The following is a 22,137-nucleotide window of genomic DNA, read 5'->3' on the forward strand; positions in this document are numbered from 1 at the left end:
CACATGTATATGTGTACACACATATACATGCATTACCACCTGCAAACACACACACACACACACACACACACACACACACACACACACAAAACGCAGGGGCCGGGGGACACACACGCGTATACACACACCCCTGCCATCCAGGACACACGCACAGACACACACAGAGAACTCAGAGGTCTGAGGGACAGATACACACATGCTCACACCCCATCCCAGGCACCCAGGACACACCCACACATATGCAGGTGGGCACGCATGCACACACACACAGAGAACCCAGGCATCCTAGACACACGGATACACACCCACACACAGGTGCACACACATACACACCCAGAACCCAGGTGTCCAGGACACACGCACACACTCCAACCAGCCCATTCTCAGTGTCCCCCCGCCTCCCAGCCAGGCATCTGGCCCCCCAGCACCCTCCCAGAGCTGCAGAGAAGCCAGGCGTCCCGGCTGCCCCAGGCCCCCTTCCCAGGCCCCCTCTGTGCCCCCCCAGCGGTGGAATTTTCCACCCCCCCATCCCGTGGGACCCAGGTGTCCGGGCCCAAGCCCAGACCCTTCTGTCTGCACCTGCTCGTTACTGCGGGCCCCGCGCCCATCAGATGTCCCAGCCCCACCAAGGGCAGGGAGGCAGGTGGGGTCAGGGCTGGCCCAGGGGGGCAAGTGAGAGGCAGCTTCAGGGGCTAATGTCCACACCCCTGAGCAGGGTCCGGGGGCGGAGGTCACGCTCAGCCTACTCTGACCCCCTAGTCCCTGTCCCCTCCCAGACACCCCAGGAGTCCGGGCCTCCAGTTCCCATCCTCAAAGCAGGCCAAAGGTGGACATTGAGCTACTGGGACCTGCCCAGTGCCCCAGACTGGTCAGACTGGTTAAGTCTGCCCCTGACCTCCAGGAACCAGTGCCGCCCCTGCCCTCATCGAACAGCCTGGAGACCTCCGGCTCGGGGGGGGCGGGGGCTGGGGGCCAGGGGACTGGATGCCCAGGTTCTCTTCACATCAACCCCCCCAGTCTGAAAACAACCAGCCCAGCAAAACCCAGTGTCGCAACTGGGTGGGAGACCAGGGCGGGGCTCAGACAGGGCGAAGTCCAGGGTGTCCGTGGGGCTGGGAGGGGAGCCTGGACGCCTGGGTTCTCTGGGAGTGGGGTCTAGTGGTTGGAGCAGGGAGGGGGCTGGGGGCCCGGGTTCCCTCTGGGCTCCACCGGGAGCCAGGGGCGTTGTGGGGGCAGGAAGAGTGGAGAAGGAACCCAGGCGTCCAGGCAGCTCCGGCCGCATCCAGCTTCACCTGGGCCCGGATTCTGGTCGGGCAGGTTTGGGGCCCAGACAGATGCCCCAGGGCACAGACACCTGGGTCCGCTCCAGCGAGGGCGGCAAGGGCAGGGCAGCGGAGTCTAGTGGTTAGACCCGGGGAGCAGGCCTGGGAGCTCGGATGCCTGGGTTCCCTGGCCAGGCAGCGGGGATGAGATCCGGGTGGCGCTGGGAGCCCAGACACTTGGCAGTGGGGAATGAGGGTTAGGACTGGGACGGGGGAGTGGGCCCAGATGCCCAGGATCCTTCCAGCTCTGGGAGGGCAGTGGGGATGGGGGGTGAGAGTATCGGAGAGAGGGGGGCTGGGACCCGGGCACCCGGGTTCCCTGCAGCTCTGGGCGGGGACCCTTGATCTCTCCCAGTTCTCTGGGGGGTGCGAGCAGGGGGCCGGATGCCCGGACGCCCGGGTTCCCTTTGTCTCGGGCAGGGTGCCAGGCCCCTGGGTTGTGTCAGGATAGCACAGCCTATGGAGGCGGGGGCCGGGTGCCAGGATGCCTGGGTTCTCCCGGTTCCCTCTGGGCTCCAAGGTAACCGGGTGGCTTCTTTGTCCCAGGCTGGGCCAGAGGCCAGATCCTGTCCCCACTCCCACCCCCCTTCCTGCCCCCCCAGAACTGCCCCACCTCCTCCCGCCTTGGCACACTGGTCGTGAGCAGCAGCAGCCCCTTGTGGCCAAGGTGGGAACCGGGGGTCCTGGACGCCTGTGTCCCTGGGGGCCAGGAGCGGGGAGGGGGCTGGAGGCCCAGATGCCTGGGTTCTCTTGGGGGCAAGGGAGGGGGACTGGGGGAAACGGGGGGCGGGCTGGGGGCCTGGATGTCTGGGCCCCCTGTGGCCTGGATGCCTGGGGGCCTTGACACCTGGGTTCTGTGCATGGGGGGGAGGGGAGAGGCCACAGCGCCCCCTGCTGGCTCTTGCCAGCCTCTGCCCCCCCAGCCCCTCCTGCCCCCACAAGGGGGATTTACCTAATACCCCATGACAGGAGGCTAATCCCCCCCCACCCCTCCCACCTACCCGCCTGCCGGCAGCTGCCTCTGACTACCTGTCCGGACCCCTGCCCGGACCCCCACCTGCTATACCTGCTGTAAGGACTCTGGGGGGCTGGTGGAACCCTTGACTTCGGGCTGCAAATCTAGGGGGGCTTGGGGGGGGTCTATGGGGGTCTTCTGGCCTGGGGGAGGAGTTATGGGCCTGGGGAACCATGGAGTCTTTGGGGCTGTGGGGGGGGGTCTATGGGGGTTTTCTGCTCTATGCGAGGGGCTATGGGTTGGGAGAGGTCATCAAGGGGGGTCTTTATTGGGGGATATTGGAGGAGTCTATGGGGGTCTCCTGGCCTGGGGGAGGGGGATGGGGGTCCTGGGGGCGCTGGGAAGGAGGTTTTCTGGGGGTCTTCTGTCTTGGAGGGAGGGGTCTATGGGACTGGGGAGCTATGGTGGGTCTTTAATTGAGGGTATTGGGGGGGTCTATGGGGGGTCTCCTGACCTGGGGAATGGGGCTGTGGGTTGGGGCAGGGGGCTAAGGGAGGGCTGTAGTCTAGGAGGGAGGCTGGTGGGGTGTATGGGGATGTCCTGATCTGAGAGAGGGGCTATGGGTTGGGGGGGGGCCTTTATTGGGGGGTATTGGGGCCTGGGGAGTCTATGGGGGACCCTGGTCCTGGAGAAGGGGCCTGTGGGACTGGAGGGGTCTCAGGGGTCAGTTTGGGGGACCTGGTGGGGGAGGGGGGTCTCTGTGAGGTTGGGAGAGTCCCTGTTCTGGTCTGGTCTGGTCTGGGAGGGCTGTGGGGGGGCAGCACTGCAAAGGCTGCTGGGAGCAGCAGGTCCCTGGGTCCTGTGGAGCACAAAGGATTCTGGGATGGGGGGTGGGGCTTGAGGTCCCAGATGGAGCTGGAGGTTTCCCACAATCCTTTGTGACTAGTCCCTGAGCACAAGGGGTTCTCTTCTGCCTCCCAGGATGCTTTGCAGTGCCTGGGGGGACCTGGGGAGATCTCTGGAGGGTGGAGGAGGAATGGAGCAGGCTGGTCTAGCTGGTTGAGTGGGGCAGAGCCATTCCAGATTGCCCCAACAACAGCTGTTGCGTGACCCCCACCACTAGGCATCACTGCCCCTGCCCAGATGTGAACCCAGTGCAGGGGAGAAGTAGCTATTCCAAAATGTACCCAGATGTCAAACCAGGAGCTCAGGGTTCTATTCCAGATATGGGCACATGTTGGGAGGGAGGTCCTTTGGGGTGGGGTGGGCAGCTGTTTTCAGACCCCATCCAAACATGAGCAAAACAGGAGGGCTTCAGGAGAGGGGGGGAGTGTCTGTTTCAGATGTGCCCAGGGGTTTGATGCGTCCTTCTGGAGCACCCCCATCCAGATGTGTGTGTGTGAGGCGGGTCTATTTCAGAGGTGCTGGAGGCATGAGGGAGGGGCTAGACTTGGCTGGCAGGGGTGGGAACCCCAGGCAGAGACACCCCCTCCACATTTGAGGCAAATGTGCAGCCAGCTGTGGGGAAGAGGGGGTACACCTGGGACTACCCCCCACCTCCAACTCTGGGTAATGAGCCTTTCCAGATGTGGGTAGGGGGACACAGAGGAGCCCAGATGCATCCAGATGTGCAGGTGTGGTCGTCTCACCCATACAGAGGCTTGGGGAGCCTATCCAGATGTGAGGGGGGGAAAGGCTCTTTTAAACATGCCCAGATGTGCCAGAGTCTACTTGAAGACCCCCCCACCTCCAGGGGGAGCCAGCTATTTGTTGGAGGAGGTCCACCTAGCAAAATACACCCACCCAGCCAGATGTTCCCCCCATGACCTTCAGGTGTGAGCAGGGGGGCAGGGTGCGGGCCATTCCAGCTGTGGCCAGATGTTGCATGGGGGGAGACCCAAAAAGAGTAGGTCTCTATTAGGGAACCCCCATCCTGTTCCCACCCGGACCCCCCCCACCTCTGTGAGCAGAGTAGTGGGGTGGAGAAAGAGGGGGAACACATCTCAGCTGTGCCCAGATGTTAGGGGGGAGGGTCCCCACCCAGCTGCTCCCACATGACCCTGCCGCCTGCCTCCTTCCACATGTGCCACTGGCTAACCCAGATGTTGTTCCTCCCCCCACCCCCAGCTCCAGGTGACCCATCTCTCTCTGTCTCCCTACCCTGTCCCCTATCCCTCTCTCCCTCCCCCCTCCCACCGCCACCATGGACATTGGGGGCCTGGAGACGGTGGTAGCCAACTCAGCCTTTGTGGCAGCCCGTGGCAGCATTGACAGCCAGGTGGGGGCGCCGGTGCGGGACAAGAAGATGAGGGACCGCCTCCGTCTGCCCCACATCTCACAGTGTGAGGAGCTGCGGGAGGCGTCTGCCGGCGGCCCCTTCCACAGCACATGCCTCCAGCAGCCCTTGGGCCGCCGCCTCTTCCGACAGTTCCTGGAGACCCCCGAGAGCCCCTTTGGAGCACCTGCAGGCCTCTGGAAGACCCTTGAAGAGTATGGGGAGGCTGAGGAGGCTGAGCGGAGACAACGGGCCCAACAGGCCATCAACCGTTTCTTGGAGGTGTCTTCACCACTCTTCTGCGCCTTTCTGGAGGACAAGACATTGGCCAAAGTCAAGGCCGAAGCCAACCAGGCCCAGGGAGACCTCTTCAAGGAGGTGGAAGAAGAGCTCCTCCAACATCTGGAGGCTCAGGCATGGGGCCCCTTCCAGGACAGCCCCTTCTTCTCCCGCTTCCTCCAGTTCAAGTGGTTGGAGGCCCAGCCAGTGACAGAGGAGTGGTTCCTCGACTTCCGGGTGTTGGGCAAAGGAGGGTTCGGGGAGGTCTGTGCTACGCAGATGCGGGCCACTGGCAAGATGTACGCCAACAAGCGGCTCAACAAGAAGCGCCTCAAGAAGAGGCACGGCTATGAGGTAACAGGAAGGGGCAGGGGGGGTCTTGGATTCTGCCAGTTGGCGGAGTTGAGGGAGTTGGGGGAAACAATGGGGGCCCAGATGCTTGGGTTCTTCCCTGTGGGGGGTGTCAAGTTGGGGACAGGTCACCTGGGTAGGGCGGGGAGGTGCCAGGAGGGTCTTGGAATACACCTGTTGGAGGAGTTGAGGGGGTTAGGGGGAGAAGATGGGGGCCCAGATGCCGGGGGGGTGTAGAGTTGGGGGCAGGATGCCTGGTTCTTATGGTATAGGAGGTTATAGGGTGGGGTTGAGAGCCTGGATGCTTGCATTTTTATCTTGTAGGAGGTGGTGGGGTAGAGTTGGGGGCCTGGACACCTGGGTTCTCTCCCTGTAGGGGAGGTGTGGGGTAAGATTGGGAGCCCAGACACCTGGGTTCTCTCCCAGGATGTGGGGTAGCTGAGAAAAGGGGGAGGTGTTTGGGAAGGGAGTGGGGTGATAAGTGGGTTCGAAGGTGGGGCCTGGACCCCTGGGTTCTCAGCTTGTTTTCAGTTGGGTAGGGTTGGGAGATCTAGACACCTGGGTTCTTACCCTGTGGGGATTGGCGGTATAGAGCTGGGAAATGGGATGCCTGGGTTCTCTCCCTATAGGGGATCTTGGGGGAAGATTTGGAAGTCTGGACACCTGGGTTCTCTCCTGAGGTGATGGGAGGTGGTGGGGTGGAGAGTCCAGGCCCCTATGTCTGCCAAACCAGGTACAGTGGGGAGAGAACCAAGGCATCTGGACTCCCAACTCTACCAAACCAGGTGCTGTGGGTTAAGAAGCCAGGCAAGACCCCCCACACCCTGCTTTACAATTCAGTTTCTTCCTGACCCCTGACCCTGCGTGGAGGATCAAGACCCTCTAGCCAAGGATCTCGGGGGGAAGAGAAGGTCCCAGGGGAAGAGGTTGGTAGCCCCAGGCTTAGCTCTGAGAGAGGTCACCAGGGCATGGAGCTGGGGTGGGGGAGGTGGGAATACTGGGCAGGGGGCATGAGAGAGAGCAGAGGTTGGGGGCATGCTTGAGAAGACCCCTCCAGTCCTGAAAGCTCAAGGCATTGAGGGTCTTCAGCAGGGATTGGAGATCTTTCACTGGACTCTCATTGGATGGTCAACCCTGTTGGCCAATACCTTCCTGAAGGATGGCTTTGGCCCACTGCCAACAAGTTGGGTGCTGGGAACATGGGATCTTCAGAAGATGGCTGTGTGAAGAGGATGTTTCTCCCCATGCTTTCTCCCTGAGGTGATGGGACCCAAGTGGGGCACACCGCAAATCCAGGAGTCCCCCCACTAAAGCAAGTGTTGGAAGGTCACAGGAGAGGTGGCCAAAGGGTTGGAAGGTTGGCAGGAATTTTTTGGTGCCCTGAGAGCCTGCTGCGTGGTGGCCACCATAAATCAACTCATCAAAGAAACCATCAATAACGCCAGTTCACACCAGCTCCCAATGAAGGAACCTACCCCAGATGGACACCACTCTCACTAACCACCTGCCAGGTCCTTTTGGCTTGGATGAGGCTTCCTGACACCCTTCCTTGATCCTCACAGGGATACCATGAGGTCCCTTGATCCTCACGGAGATGCCATGAGGTCTCTTCAAACTTGCCATAAAGAAGAGTAGCAAAGACTTCTGGGAAAGGCAGGAGCTTAGTACAACAGCGGCCATCATATAGCAGCATGTGGATATCATAAGTCTATCATCTGTGTCAAGATAGTGACGCAGCTGGTGGGGAGAGGTGTGTACAAGCACATCGGGTGGATGAGAAGGGGAGGAGACACTTTCCAGGGTCAAGGCATTGAATCCAGATGAAATCTGCTCCTAGATCTTCCAAGTAATGCTGGCTTGGCCTACAGGTGGGAGAAGGAGAAGACCTGATGGGCCTGGAGACCAAGAGCTACCTGGGAATGAAGCAGTAGCAGACCCCTATTGCTGAATCTGAGGTGATTCGTCCCTCCTGAAAGGCCTTGGTGATTTCCAGGCTGAATTTTAGGCCAGGAAAGAGGGAAAATACAAGGCCAAGTAGAAAAGAGCATGTAGGGATGGAGGCAAGGAAACATCCCATCTCACCAGCTTGATCTTGACCCCGTGACACTTGCCATAAGTGGGTGCTGATACTGGAAGTGCTGGGATAGACATGAGAGATTGGGCTGGGAATTGGGTGCAGCCACCATGATGTGGCAGCAGCGTTAAAGGCTCATAGGTCACTGGATAGAGGAGGTTGGTGGTATAGAGTGGGGAGCCCAGGCACCTGGGTTCTTACCTTGTAGGAGGTTGGTGGGGTGGGGTTGGGAGCCTGGACACCTGGGCTCTTTCCCTAAAGGCAGTGGGAGAATATGTCTGAGGATGAAACGATGAAAAGGCAGGGGGATCTCTGTCATGATGGGAACCCAGTGTGGGTCCCTGTGTGGTCCAGGCAGTGGGGTGGGCAAGTCAGAGAGGAACCAGGGATCGTGGTGGGTGGGGGAAGCTGGGGGTCAATGGAAACCCTTTGGCATCCAACTGGTGGCATTCCAGGAGATACCTTCTCCCACCTCAAGGCAAGCCCCACTTTGAACCCAACCCCTGGCCCCACCAGCAGCAAAGACCCTCCACTGACGGAGACCTCCAAGCCCACCTTGAACCCAACCCCCTGCCTCTTGGGGGCTTCAACAATGGAGACCTCCAAGTCCACCCACCCCACTGGAGACCAGCCTCTTGAAGACTGTTGCCCAACATCTACACTTCTAAAGACCCCAACCCCCAACAATCACCAGAGAGAGGTGAAAGGAGACATGCAGGACCCTGATTTGGACCTGTAGAGAGAGAGACAGATCTCTATAATGTCATTAGTGGGATTAGTGCTGCTGGGAGCTGTGTCATTACCACCCCAGATATAGATTGGAGAACAAAAGCTCCTAATAATGATCAAAGCAAGGTATTCTGGGAGTGGACAGTGCATGGAGTCTCCTCCTCTGGTGAGAACAGGGATGCCTCGCTAAGCAGAGGGGAAAATAACCTGGAGCTCAAGTGATTACCAGGGGATTCAGCATTCAAGGGGCCTGAAGGAGAAATGAAAGTAGGCGCTGGACTGCCAAAGGGCAAGGAGGAGAGGCGGAGCTAAGTGGAGAGACTGGAGCCAATGAGGAGAGGGCAGGTGAGTCCTGTGACCAAGATGCGACCGGCAGTGGGGGAGGGGGCTTAAAATGGGACTGGGGAAACATGCCAAGGTTGTCATTGGGAGTGGGATGGATGGATGGAGGGGGTGGCTCATGGTGAGCAGATGTGTCACCAGCTGGGAGTGGAGTTTCTGACTAGTCAGTGGTCAGCAGGGATGTGTTATTACCATGTGTTGGAGGTGGTGTGGACACCTCCATCCATCTGCCTGTTCATCTGTCCCCGCACACTCCTCTCTGTATGTACGTCTGCCCATTGTTCCATCCATCCATTCATCCATCCTCACACATTTCTCTAAGTCTGTTCATCCATCCAACCCCCCCATCCATCCAACCCCATCTCCATGTCTATCCATCCGTTCATCTATTTCCATATACTCCTCTGCCTGTCTGTCCATCCATCCATCCACCTGGGCATCCCAATCAGTTCATCCATCCCCACATCTGCCCAGCCCTACACACTTCTCTCTCTGTCCATCCATCCATCCATCCATCCCCCACTCATCCATCCACAACCATCCACAACCATCCCCATCCATCCATCCATCCATCCACACCCCCCACCATCCATCCATGCAGCCATACCCAGATCCACCCCTCTGGGCATCCCTACACACTCTTCTATCACTCAGTTCATCCATCCCCCCATTTGTCCATCCCTACACACTTCTCTCTGCCCATCCATCTATCTACCACTCACCCATCTGCACAAATCTCCATCTATCCATCCATCCCTCCATCCCTTCCCCACACACTCCACCCTGTCTGTCCATCCATCCATCCATCCATCCATAAAACTGCAAAGATGCATTGGCTGTAGGGGGAACAGGCAGCCATATTTTCTGGGTCAAGGTATACAGGGCCAGAAGTGTTGGAATACCGTTGGCGGAGGCTACAGTTGGAAGAGAGGAACAGCCCAGCTGGCTGAGGAGCTGCCTTGAGAAGGTCCCAGGTGGGAGTGGGGCCAATGGAGAAAGGAACTAAGCTGCAGAGAACATCTGGGAAGCCAATGGGTTGAGACAGTCCAAAGTGCAGATGGTGATAGACCACACCAAAGGACATGGAGATGAAGAGCATGAAGGTCTACTGATGTCCCCAAAAAGAGGACAACCAAGGAACAGAGATCTAAGGATGCTTGGAAAAGGACCCAAAGCTTTGTTCCTGGCTGTCCCCAAAAAGAGGACCCGAGGATGCTGGGAAAAGGATCCAAAGCCTTGGCCCCAGCTGCTCTGGGGAGACAGGGGATGTGGTAGAAGTGGACTCCTTCAATCATGGAGGTTGGAGACCAGCAAAATATTTCTTCTCTTATAGCAAGTGACAGCCATTGCATTTATCCTGGGATAATTTGTGCCCCTGTTTGTTCTGGAATGAAGATATCCCATGACTGATGGATTGCTGTGGCATGCTGATGATGCCATTCCGGGGATAACCATTCAGACATCCTGTGAGATGTCTTGGGATAAATGAGTAGCACAGGATAAATGCAATGGAAATAGCATGACTTCAAATGGCGGAAAGAGGGGTGGAAAGTCAATGAAGCAACCTATATGGTCAAAGGGAGATTATCAAGTGGAGACCCTTCAAGGCAGGGTGTTGTTGAGGGGCTGTAGAGGATAGGGGTCTTACCTCCATTCTACAAGTCAAGGTGGTCCGATAGAGGACCTTTCTACCCTTTTTTCCACAGTTGAAGTGATGCTATTTCCGGCGGGATATTCTGATCCTCCTGTGGATGGTCAATGCCTCTGGAGAGTAGGGTGGAGGATCTTGGCTGAAGCAAAGGCTGGGAGATGGGGGTCTCAGAGTGTGCAAGGGCCAGGGTGAGAGAAGAGCTCTGGGGTGAAGTTGTCAGCAAAGGAAGGGGGAGGACATGGGGCAGGAGGGATGTGGAGCACCCAGCATGTGAGGGGCAGGGGAAACATGCCGTGAGGCCTGGGGGGGGCGTGTTGGACCCCAGAGCTTTGGGAGCCCAAGGGGGTGTGGAGGGCAGGGGGCTGTGGGTGTGGGAGGGGGGATGGATGGAGGGGGGTGTGTGTGTGTGTGTGTGTGTGTGCATTTATGTGTATTTGGATGGGGGTATGGATAGACTAAAGTAATTTGCATATGGTGATAGATGGAAGGAGGAGTGCATGTGTAAGTGCATGTGTGTGTGTGAATGGGTATATGTATGGATGAAAAGAATAGTGACGGATGGAGAGGTATGTGCATACACGTGCGTGTGCGTGTGTGTGTGCGTGGCTAGATGGAAGGAGGGGTGGATAGAGAGGAGTACGTGAGGATAGGTGGACAGACAGGTTGCAGCCATTGCTGCTACTTGATTGGTAGGCACAAAACAGTGCTGCACTTTGATTGGCCAGTGCAGAGTGCTCCTTCCTCTCTGATTGGTGTACCCTGAGCTAGAAATCCACAGGGAAGGTCTTGCCATCATAGTGGGGTCTGGGAGTTGGACACCTGGGCAGGCATGTTTGTAGGTGTGTGAATATGTGTGACTGTGGGTAGGATGTGTGTGGGGGGGGTGTTAGTGGGTGATTATATGTGTGTGTGTGGTGTGTACATATGATTGTAAAGGTGGGCATGTTTATTATTTTAATGGTAGAGGGGTATGTATGTGTGTGTATGATTGTAAAGGTAGGTGTGGGGGGGGATGCCTGTGTGTATCCCCATAGGTGTGTGTGTAAGTATAATTGTAAAGGTAGGGTGTGGGTGGGTCCATAGCCATGTGTGTCTGATTGTCAAAGTAGGTGTGTGTTTGTGTGAAAGTGTGTTGGGTGATTTTCTGTGAGTGTGGGCGTACACAACCAACCATACACATCTTATACCCACACAGCCTGTTACACACATCTACAATGGTACCTGCACACAACCTGCCATGTACACCTGAAAACAACCTCTCCCCAACATACACATGTGTTCACCAACAGGCACACACAAGCTAAGCACACTCATCTACATACACAGACACACACCTGACCCCACTTATCTACCCACACACGCTTGCACTCATCTACAGACAACCCCGAACACACTAATCTACACATACTGAATGCACTAATCTACACGCACACAATGAACTTCTCATCTACACACACACACATACAAACACAACCTTCTACACAAACTGAATGCACTAATCTACACAAACTGAATGCACTAATCTACACACACACAATGAACTTCTCATCTACATACACACACATACAAACACAACCTTCTACCTACACAAACACTCATCTACACACACACACACTCATCTACATATACACACACAAACTGAACACACTCATCCCTGAACATGCTCATCCACACACACACATTCACCCAAACACATACCCACACTCATCTACACACATACACATCTGAACACACTCATCTACATAAACACACACAAATGGAACATAGAAATTTACACCCACCCACCCCTGAACACACTCATCTACACACAAATATACAAAGTGAACACACTTGTATACACCTACCTCTGAACACACTCACCTACACATACACATACCTGAACACAGTCATTTGCACACACAAAACTTAACACACTCATGTACACATACACCCCCTTGGACACACTCATCTACATAAACACACAATCTGAACACATTCATTTACATACATACACACACACACACACTGAATACACTCATCTACATACACACAAACTGAACATGCTCATGTACACATACACATACCTGAAGAAAAGGCCTGCAACAAGGCAGCAGCCCTGGACTTCAGGAGGGCGGACTTCAATGAGCTAAGGAGAATAGTCGGGGAAGCACCGAGGTCCCGGAGGGGAGGGGAGTCGGGTGTCCAAGAAGAGCAGTCCCTCCTTAAGGAGACGATCCTCCAAGCCCAAAGGGAGGTAGTCCCAATGAGGATCAAAGGGAGCAGGAGTGCACACAAGCCCCCATGGCTCACCAAGAGCATCCAGGAATGTCTCCTAGCTAAAAGGGAGGCGCACCCCCAATGGAAAGGAGGGGCCATCCCCAGGGATGACTACACTGCGGTTGCTCAGGGATGCAGGGGGGGGTCAGGGAGGCCAAGGCGGAGATGGGACTGGGACTAACTTCCCGAATCAAGGACAAGAAGAAGTCCTTTTATAAATACAGAGGGGGTAAAAAGAAGGTTCTGGGTAACGTGGGGCCCCTGGAGGACATGCTAGGAAATGTGATCGTCACACCAGATGACAAAGCTAACATATTTAATGATTTCTTTGCCTCCATTTTCCTAAGCAGGGACCAGATCAGCCCCCCCGCTGGGCCCCCCTCAGGCCCCAGGGGAGGTGCACCCGGGCCCAGGGTCAGTGAGGAACTAGTCAGGGAACGTCTGGAGGGATGGGACGTGTTCAAGTCAGCCCGTCCGGACAATCTCCACCCCCGAGTGCTGAGGGAACTAGCACAGGTCATGGTGGGACCCCTGGCACAGCTGTACGAGCACTCGCGGTGCTCTGGTGTGGTGCCAGAGGACTGGAAGAGGTCCAGTGTGGTTCCCATCTTCAAAAAGGAGAGGAAGGAGGACCCAGGAAACTATAGACCAGTTAGTCTTACCTCGATCCTGGGCAAGCTTTTTGAGAAAATTATCCTGGCGCATGTCCACAAGGGGCCGGCAGGGGAGATAATGCTTAGGGGCAACCAACACGGGTTCATCAGAGGCAGGTCTTGTCAGACCAACCTGGTGGCCTTCTACGATCAGATCACCAAATCGTTAGACGCAGGGGTAGCAGTGGACATCGTCTTCCTGGACTTCCGGAAGGCTTTCGACACTGTCTCTCACCCCATTCTCATTAAGAAACTGGGGGGCTGTGGTGTCGACACTCACACAGTCAGATGGGTGACCAACTGGCTGGAGGGCCGCACCCAGAGAGTGGTGGTGGACGGGTCATTTCCAACCTGGAGGGACATGGGCAGTGGGGTCCCCCAGGGCTCGGTCCTTGGGCCCGCACTGTTCAACATCTTCATCAGTGATCTGGACAAGGGGGTAAAAAGCACCTGTTCAAATTTGCTGATGACACTAAGATGTGGGGGGATGTGGGCATGCTAGAAGGGAGGAATAGGCTGCAACCTAGACAGGTTACAGGGGTGGGCGGATGAGAACAGGATGGGATTCAACAACGAGAAGTGCAAAGTGATCCCCCTGGGGAGGAACAACCGGCACCATACCTACAGGCTGGGGAACTCCCTTCTTGTCAGCACGGAAACAGAAAAGGATCTTGGAGTCATCATTGACTCCAAAATGACCATGGGCCGGCAGTGTGGGGAGGCAGTCAGGAAGGCCAACCGCACCTTGTCATTCATCCACAGATGTATCTCGAGCAGGTCCCAGGAGATGATCCCCCCGCTCTACACGGCACCGGTCAGGCCGCAGCTGGAGTCCTGCGTCCAGTTCTGGGCGCCACACTTCAGGAGGGATGTGGACAACATGGAGAGGGTCCAGAGGAGGCCACTCGCATGATCAGGGGGCAGCAGGGCAGGCCCTACGAGGAGAGGCTCAGGGACCTGAACCTGTTCAGCCTCCACAAGAGAAGGCTGAAGGGGGACAAACTAGTCAGGGGGGATCAGCAGGCATTGGGGGAGTCCCTGTTCCCCCGAGCACTCCCAGGAGTGACCAGGAATAACGGTCACAAGCTGGCAGAGGGTAGGTTTAAGCTAGGTATCAGGAGGTGCGACTTCACGGTCAGGGCGGCTAGGGTCTGGAACCAGCTTCCAAGAGAAGTGGTGCAGGCCCCTACCCTGGGGGTCTTTAAGAGGAGGTTAGATGAACATCTTGCTGGGGTCGTTTGACCCCAGCGCTCTTTCCTGCCATGGCAGGGGGTCGGACTAGATGATCTGCTCAGGTCCCTTCTGACCCTAGAAACTATGAAACTATGAATATACGCATCTACTTACACACACAAACTAAACACACTTATCTACACCCTCCCAAATACACTCATAGTTTCATAGGGGGGAGTTTCATAGTTTACACACTCATACACACTCATCTATGTGCACACATGCACACACATACACACACAACTGGATAAACATCCCCCTCACATCCTTGTGCACGCATGTACCCCAAGACAAGCCCACACCTGGGCATCACCACACACCTACACCCCCCCCATCCCCACCTGGCCCCTCCCTGCTGCTCTGGGATATTTCGGGCTGGGCAAAGCTGCTTGCAGATGTCAGGGCCCATTAGTGTCACCCTTAGGGCAGAGGTGGGGATCAGCCCTGGGGCCACATGAGGATGCCTGGGTTCTTTCCAGTGTCATGGTAGAGCGTGGGAGACTTGTTCCCACTGGGGGGAGGGGTGTTGGGGGTAGGACATGTGGTGGGAAGGGGTGCGGGGGGTGGTCTGTCTGTTTCTTTGTTCCTGTTCAGTCCCATCTGCCCTGGCCTACATGCACGTGCCCACCCTCTGTCTGTTTGTCCTGGCATCTGCCTGCTCATCCCCGTGTGCTCCTGTCAGGCCATCTGTCCACCCACCCCTCCTCACACAGACACCCCCGCTTCTCCCTCCCTCCACCCACCCACTCACCCACCCATGCACCCATCTGTCCACCCACTCATCCAGCCGTCTGTCCATCCATCCACACCCCACCCCACCATCCAGCCATCCACCTACGCACCCACACACCCATCCATCTGTCTGTCCATTCTTCCACCCATTCATCCACTCAGCCATCCATTCATCTGTTCATCCACCCACCCATCCATCCATCTGTCCACACATACATCCGTCCACCCATCCACCCATCCATGCATCTGTCCATCCATCCATCCACCCACCTACCCATCCATCTGTGCATCCATGCACCCATCTACCTACCCACTCACCCATCCACGCACCCTGGCCCTCCCCAGGTAAGTTCCCCCGCCCCCAGCCTATCACGGGGCAGTCAGGCCTTACTTCCTCCCCCTGGCAGGGCGCAATCGTGGAGAAGCGCATCCTGGCCAAGGTGCATAGCCGCTTTGTGGTGACGCTGGCCTACGCCTTCCAGACCAAGACAGACCTCTGCCTCGTCATGACCCTCATGAATGGCGGCGACCTCCGGTGAGGCCCCCTCCCTGTGGCAGCCCTTCCCCCAATCAGTAGCTTAGTGTGTCTGGGTCTATCCCAGAATAAAGTCCCTGCTCCAGCTCTGGGGTTCAATGTTTCTGGATTTCACCTGGGATAAAGTCCCCTCCTCTGCTCTAGGGTTCAGTGTGACTGGTTTAATCCCAAGAAAGTCCCCACCCTGGCTGTGCAGTTCAATGTGTCGGGGTTTATCCCAGAATAAAATTCTCTCCCCTGCTTTGGGATTCAATCTGTCTGGGTTTATCCTGGGATAAGGTCCTCTCCCCTACTCTAGGGTTCAATCTGTCTGTGTTTATCCCAAGATAAAGTCTCTCTCCTGGCTCTGGAGTTGAATGCATCTAGATTTAACCAGAGATAAAATTTCCTTTCCCCACTCTGGGGTTTAATGTGTTTGGATTTATCCCAGGATAACCACCTCCCCAGTCCCAGGTTCAATGTGTCTGGATTTATCCTGGGTTAAAGTCTGCCCCCTCCCCCACTATACAGTTCAATATGTCTGGATTTATCCCAGGATGAAGCCCACTGGGGTTCAATGTGTCTGGATTTATCCTGGGATAATGTCCCAGACCTTTCTCTGGGATTCAATACATCTGGATTTATCCTGGGATAAAGACCTTTCTCCCACTCCTAAGTTGACTCCTTAGATTTGTCCCAGGACAAAATCTAGGTCCCTTGTTCCTTGATAAATCCAGACACATTGAATCCTGTAGCAGGGGAGCGGACTTTATCCAGGGCTAAATCCAGACACATTGAACTCAGAGCAGGTGCGGAGGACTTTATCCCAGAACAAATTCAGACACATTGAACATGGGACCAGAAGAAGTTACTTTATCCTGTGACAAAGTGAACCCCAAGAAGCAGTGTGGGGGCAGAAATGGGAAACCTTATCCCAGGATATATCCAGACACATTGAACCCTGTAGCCAGCCATAATCTAGGCCCATATCCCATGATGTATCTATTAGGCAAATGGCTGTGGGAGGGGGGCTAGGACCGCCTGTATTATGGGAAATATCCATCCCTTCAACCTGTTCTGGAGCTACTCTTCCCCCCCTGCCCCATGCCCTAGGAACTGATATCCTCTTGGGGGGAGGAGGGGACTGAACCCCAAATCTCAGGTCATGTGACCCCCCCAAACCAGTCCTGTGGTCTACATGACCCCCAAACTGAGGCTTCAGCTTCCCCCAAAACCCCAACCATCTGCCCCTTCTCTATACCACAGTCTGTCCCACCCTTGGTGTCAATGTAGCCAAATCTGGGGATGCTGGTGGCCATGAGGTAGGCCCTTCTGGTTGCCATGAAGATGCCAGGCCATGGAGTGGGCTTATGGCTGCCATCGAGATGCCAGGCCATGGGGGTAGGCCCTTTTGGTCTCTATGAAGACACCAGGCAATGGGGGTAGGCCCTTCTAGTCACCATGGAGATGCCAGGCCATGGGGCATGGGGGAGATGCCAGGCCATCAAGTAGGCCCTTCTAGTCACTATGGAGATGCCAGGCCATGCCAGGCCTTGGGGATACCAGGCCATGGGGCATAAGGGAGAGCCAGGCCACAGGGGTAGGTCCTTCTAAACACCAAGCCATGGCAGGAGGCCTTTTTGGTCTCCAAGGAGACACAAGGCCATAGGAGTAGTGATGCCCAGGAAGGTTTGACTCACTCAGTTGCCATAGCAACAACTTCCCCAGCTTGGGCCATAGGGTCATCCTGGAGATGGTTCCACACAACCCCCTAACTTGAGTCATATGACCCTCTGCCCTCTGCAACTAGGTACCACATGTACAACGTGGACGAGAAGAACCCAGGCTTCCCGGAGCCACGTGCCATTTTCTATACAGCCCAGATCATCTGCGGCCTGGAGCACCTCCACCAGAGCCGCATCATCTACCGCGACCTCAAGCCTGAGAATGTGCTGCTCGATGATGCCGGTGCGGGCCCCAGGGGCCCAGGGAGCTTTCTTGCCCCAGAGCCGGGAGAGAACCCAGGCGTCTGGGCTGCCCAAGTCTCCCATGGCCCTACCCAGAGTGAGGAGACCCCAGGGTGGGAGGTGAAGTAGGGGCTGACCCCCAGCTCCTCTGAGGCCTGTTTCTACCCTCTCTCCCAGGCCACGTGCGCCTCTCCGACATGGGGCTGGCCGTGGAGCTGCCCGAGGGGCAGTTGAAGACCAAGGGGTATGCGGGGACCCCAGGTGAGTGGGGGTGGGAGTGGGGGGGAACCCCAACTTGAACCCCCTGTGCCCCCTTCCATCTTCCTGGCCCCCTTTCTCCCCATCTAAATCCCCCTTAAACCCCCTGCAGACCCCCCACTTCCATCTCCCCATCTTGGACCCCACCTTGACCCCCATCCTTTCCGGTGGGTCCTGACCCTGCTGCCCATCTCTGTGCAGGGTTCATGGCACCAGAGCTGCTGCGGCAGGAAGAGTACGACTGGAGCGTGGACTACTTTACATTGGGCGTCACCCTCTATGAGATGATCGAGGCCAAAGGGCCTTTCCGGACCCGGGGGGAGAAGGTATGGAGAGATCTGCCCCCTGCTCTAAGCCCCCCTGCCTGGTGTCGCCATGGTCACCATGGAGATAGCAAGCCAAGGAGTAGGCCCATCTGGTCACCATGGAGATAGTAGGCCAAAGGATAAGTCCACCATGATGGAGACATTAAGTCATGGGATAGGCCCACCTGATGGGATCTCTGCCTCCCCCTACCCCCATAGTGACACCAAGGCAGGATTGACTGACATGGTTGTCCTAGTGATGTCATACCTAACTTGGCCCACGTGGTCATCATGCAGATGACAGGCCCATCCTGGTTGCCATGGTAATGCTAAGCCTACCTACGCTCACTTGGTCACTGTGGTGATGCCTTGGCCTGCACACTTGCCATAGTGACTCCAGGGGAGGTTCAGCCAGTGTGGGCACCATGGAGATGGTAGTCTTATCCAGCTATTGTGGCGACCCCATACCTAGCCCACTCCACCTGGTTACCAGGGAGATGCCAGGTCCACCTGGTTACCACAGTGATGCCATATCCACCTTGGCCTATTGTAATGCCAGCCCTGCCTGCTTACCATGGGGATGCCATACCCAGCTCTGCAGTTCATGGAGGTACCAAGCCCGCTCAGTTACTGTACTACTTAGATACCATCCCAGCCCAACACCAGGATCAGCTAGTTACTATGGTGAGGCTAGGTAGCCTTGGCTCATGTGGTTGCCCTGGCAACAGCATGGCAGGCTTAGCCTATGTGGGCACCATGAAGGCTCCAGACTTACCTGGTTGCCATGGTGACATCAAACCAGGGCCTATATCCCCCTTGTTGCCATGGTGATGCCACACCAGAGTCTCAACTCACCCAGTTGCCATGGTGATGCTGGGCTAGGGCCTTGGCCCTGCCTGGTCACCATGGCAACATCAAGCCAGGGTCTGCACAGTGCTAGGTTGCCATGGTGACACAGGACCAGGGCCTATGTCCACCTGGTTGTTGTGGTGATGCCAAATCAGAGCCTACACCCCACGTGGTCACCATGGTGACACCAAGCCAGGGCAGGTTGACATGCAGCACCAGGCCAGGGCCTGGGCCCACCTGGTCACTGCAGCAATGCCTCTGATGGTGCTGCCCGCGGCAGGTGGAGAACAAGGAGGTGACGCGGCGCATCCTGAATGACCCTGTGAGCTACTCGGAGAAGTTCAGCCCTGAGTGCCAGGCAGCCTGTGAGGGGCTGCTGGTGAAGGACCCCACTGGGCGCCTCGGCTTCAGGGACAACAGCTGCGCTGAGCTCAAGGCCCAGCCCCTCTTCCACACCGTCAACTGGGAGCGTCTGGCAGCAGGTAACAGCCCCCTCGCCCCATGCCGGTGGGTCTCACAGGGTTGCTATGGCAATGCTGATCCATGGAGTTGGTCCATGTGGTCACCATGGTGACACCAAGCAATGGGGGAGGCCCCCCTGGTCACCACGGGGATGCAAGATCATGGAGTGGCCCATGTGGTTACTATAGTGACACCAGGCCATGGGGGAGACCACCCCCCCAGTCACAATGGTGATGTCCAGCCAAGCTAAGCCCCATGGTTGCCATGGCAACACCAGACCCCCCTCATCACCATGGACATCAAGACATGGGGACAACAGGCCTTTGGCCAGGCTCCCCTGATTGCCATGGTGATGCCAGGCCATGGAGTAGGCCCCCTTGGTTGCTATGGTGAGGCCAGGCAATGGGCTAGGCCCCACTGGTCACCATGATGATACCGCACCATGGAGTAGGCCTCGCTGGTTGCCATGGTGACACCCAACCATGGTGACACCAAGCCAAGCCCCACCCCCCTGCCCCACCCCAGCTGTGCCCCAGACACTGCCTGGCACCCCCTGCAGGCCTGTTGGCACCCCCGTTTGTGCCCGACCCCCGCATGGTCTACGCCAAGGACATCGACGATGTGGGCGCCTTTTCCACTGTGAAGGGCGTGGTGTTGGATGAGACCGACCGGGTCTTCTACGAGGACTTCGCCTCAGGCACTGTGCCCGTGCCGTGGCAGGAGGAGATGCTCGAGACAGGCGTCTTCGGCGAGCTTAACGTCTGGGGTCCCCCCGGCACCCTGCCTCCTGACCTGGACCACAATGTTAGCCCTGATGCCGGGTCTGCCAAGTCAGGGGCCTGCCGCCTTCTCTGAGCCCCCCCTCCCCCCTCCCCCCACCTTCTCAGGAAGGCCTAGAGAGATGGGGAGGGAACCTAGGTATCTGGGCTCTACACACCCCCAACCCTCCTCCCCATCCATCTCCGCAGAACCCAGGTGTCTGGGTTTTCTCCCCAGAGTGGGGGGACAGCCCCCACATCTGCCCTTCCCAGAGCAGGGAAGGAACCCAGGTTTTCCGGCTCCCACCCTGCAGAGCCCACACCCCGTCCCCAAGGAGAGGAGAGAACCCAGGCTTCCAGGCTCCCATCACCCCCTGCTCTGAACCCCAGCCCCAACTCCCCTCCTGGAGCTGGGAGCCCAGACACCTGGGTCCTCTCCCTGGCTGTGGAGGAGGATGGAGGAGGCTTATAGCAGGGGACTCTTGGGTCCTTTCCTTGTCTGGGGGCGCTGGTGGGTTATAGCAGGGGTTGCTGGGATCCCAGGTGCTGGGGTTCTTTCCCCATAACTCTAACAGGGGGCATTTGGAGTGGGGGCCCGGACATCAGGGTCCTACCCCCGGGGTGGGTGAGGCAGAGGCTCCCAGCTCTAGGCCATGTTCATCCTATTTACTTGTCAGAAGTCAAACAACTTACCAGCACTTTACACCCCTTAACTCCACCCCTTCCCTTCCCAGCACCTGCCCAGGGAGACCCTGGACCCTCAGGGACCAGAATAGAACCCAGGCGTCCTGATCCCCTGTCTGCCCTACCTCTCCCTCTGGGGGTACCCCAGTTGTGCTGTAGCTCAGCTCCCCATCACCCACAAAGCCGTAGGCAATTTTATATAAAAGAATACAATTGGGCTGTGATCACTGCTGTCGCCTCCAGCTGTTATTTCCTCTGCCTGTAGCTCGTCCCTTGGGGAGGTGTTGGGTGGGGGGTGAGACAGGCCCAGTGTCCCGAGTGTTTGAGTCACACTTGCAGCTGTTGAGAGCTACAACTGCCCATCACGTGGCTTGTGAATATACTTGCAGCTACAGTCGTAATTGCACTATCACAGGCTTGTTGATATACCCATAGCTACAATCACTCACGATGATGCTGTCTTGGTCTGCCACATGCTACAGTTGCACACACCACCAGGGTTGCTCACAGTTGCCACTGTCTGGCTGTAGGCCCATACAGTTACAGTCGCCAGTCATGGCCCCTCCCAAAGGCAGTTGCTGAGAGCTGGTATAATAGTTGTTCATTATTACATCAGCTCTCAGCCTCTCACAGGTGGATGTCTCTTGGAGCGGCTGTGACCATAAATGAGTACATGACAATAGGACACAGCAGGAGTCACTCTTAGATGCAGCTACAACCTCAGCCGATCACAATATGATGCACAGTCACAATGCTCCAAGACACAACTGGACACCCAGTCTCACCCCCAGCTACAGCCAGACACAATAACAACCCCTCCCAGACGCAGCCAGACACACAGCCACATCCCATTACAACCAGATGTGCAGTCAGAGCCATCCTCAGCTACAGCCACATGGAACTGCAACTACTCCTTTTCACAGCCACCCCCAACTACATCTGGATGCACAGTCAGAACCACCCCCCAGTTACAGCTACAACTGGTGCAAGACACTGTCATTCCCAGCTACAGCCTGAGACACAAGCACAGCTAAAACCATTGCAGCTGCTCCTGCAATGCACAACCACAGTGGTCACAACCACTCCCAGTCACATGTAGTCACAATCAAATGCACAGTTACAACCAACCCTAGGTACAGCCTGAGATAGTCACAGACTAACACATTCACAACTGCTCCAGACCACAGCCCAACACACAGTGCCTTCCAGATACAGCCTGAGACACAGTCATAACCACTCCTGGTTACAGCCTGTGACAGTCAAAACTACCCCAGGTCAGCCTGAGACACAGACACAGTCATGCACAGGTACAGCGTGAAACACAGGCATGACCTGACACCGTTACAAGTGCCCCCCCATCACAACTGGACGTGTAATCACAACTGTTCCAGGACACAGCTTGACATACAGTCAGTCCCCCCCAGGTACAGCCTGACCCACAGTCACAAACACTCCCAGATACAGCCATTACCTAACGTTCGCAACTGT

At 56.6% G+C, this 22,137-nt stretch overlaps 1 protein-coding gene across 1 annotated transcript; it reads left to right on the plus strand.

Annotated features, from left to right (window-relative positions):
• Positions 1-1,778: 1,778 nt before the first annotated feature.
• On the plus strand, positions 1,779-20,818 carry GRK1 (G protein-coupled receptor kinase 1). The gene is made up of 8 exons (XM_090055665.1): positions 1,779-1,842; positions 4,405-5,185; positions 15,260-15,387; positions 17,177-17,334; positions 17,511-17,594; positions 17,793-17,917; positions 19,026-19,227; positions 19,767-20,818. Exons 2-8 carry the CDS (start codon positions 4,481-4,483, stop codon positions 20,060-20,062), a joined length of 1,698 nt encoding a protein of 565 aa, XP_089911791.1. The 5' UTR covers positions 1,779-1,842; positions 4,405-4,480; the 3' UTR covers positions 20,063-20,818.
• Positions 20,819-22,137: the final 1,319 nt, after the last annotated feature.

This window comes from Crocodylus siamensis, chromosome 6, assembly GCF_052110815.1.
Source record: "Crocodylus siamensis isolate JL-2025a chromosome 6, ASM5211081v1, whole genome shotgun sequence".
In the NCBI taxonomy this organism is placed as follows: Eukaryota; Metazoa; Chordata; order Crocodylia; family Crocodylidae; genus Crocodylus; species Crocodylus siamensis.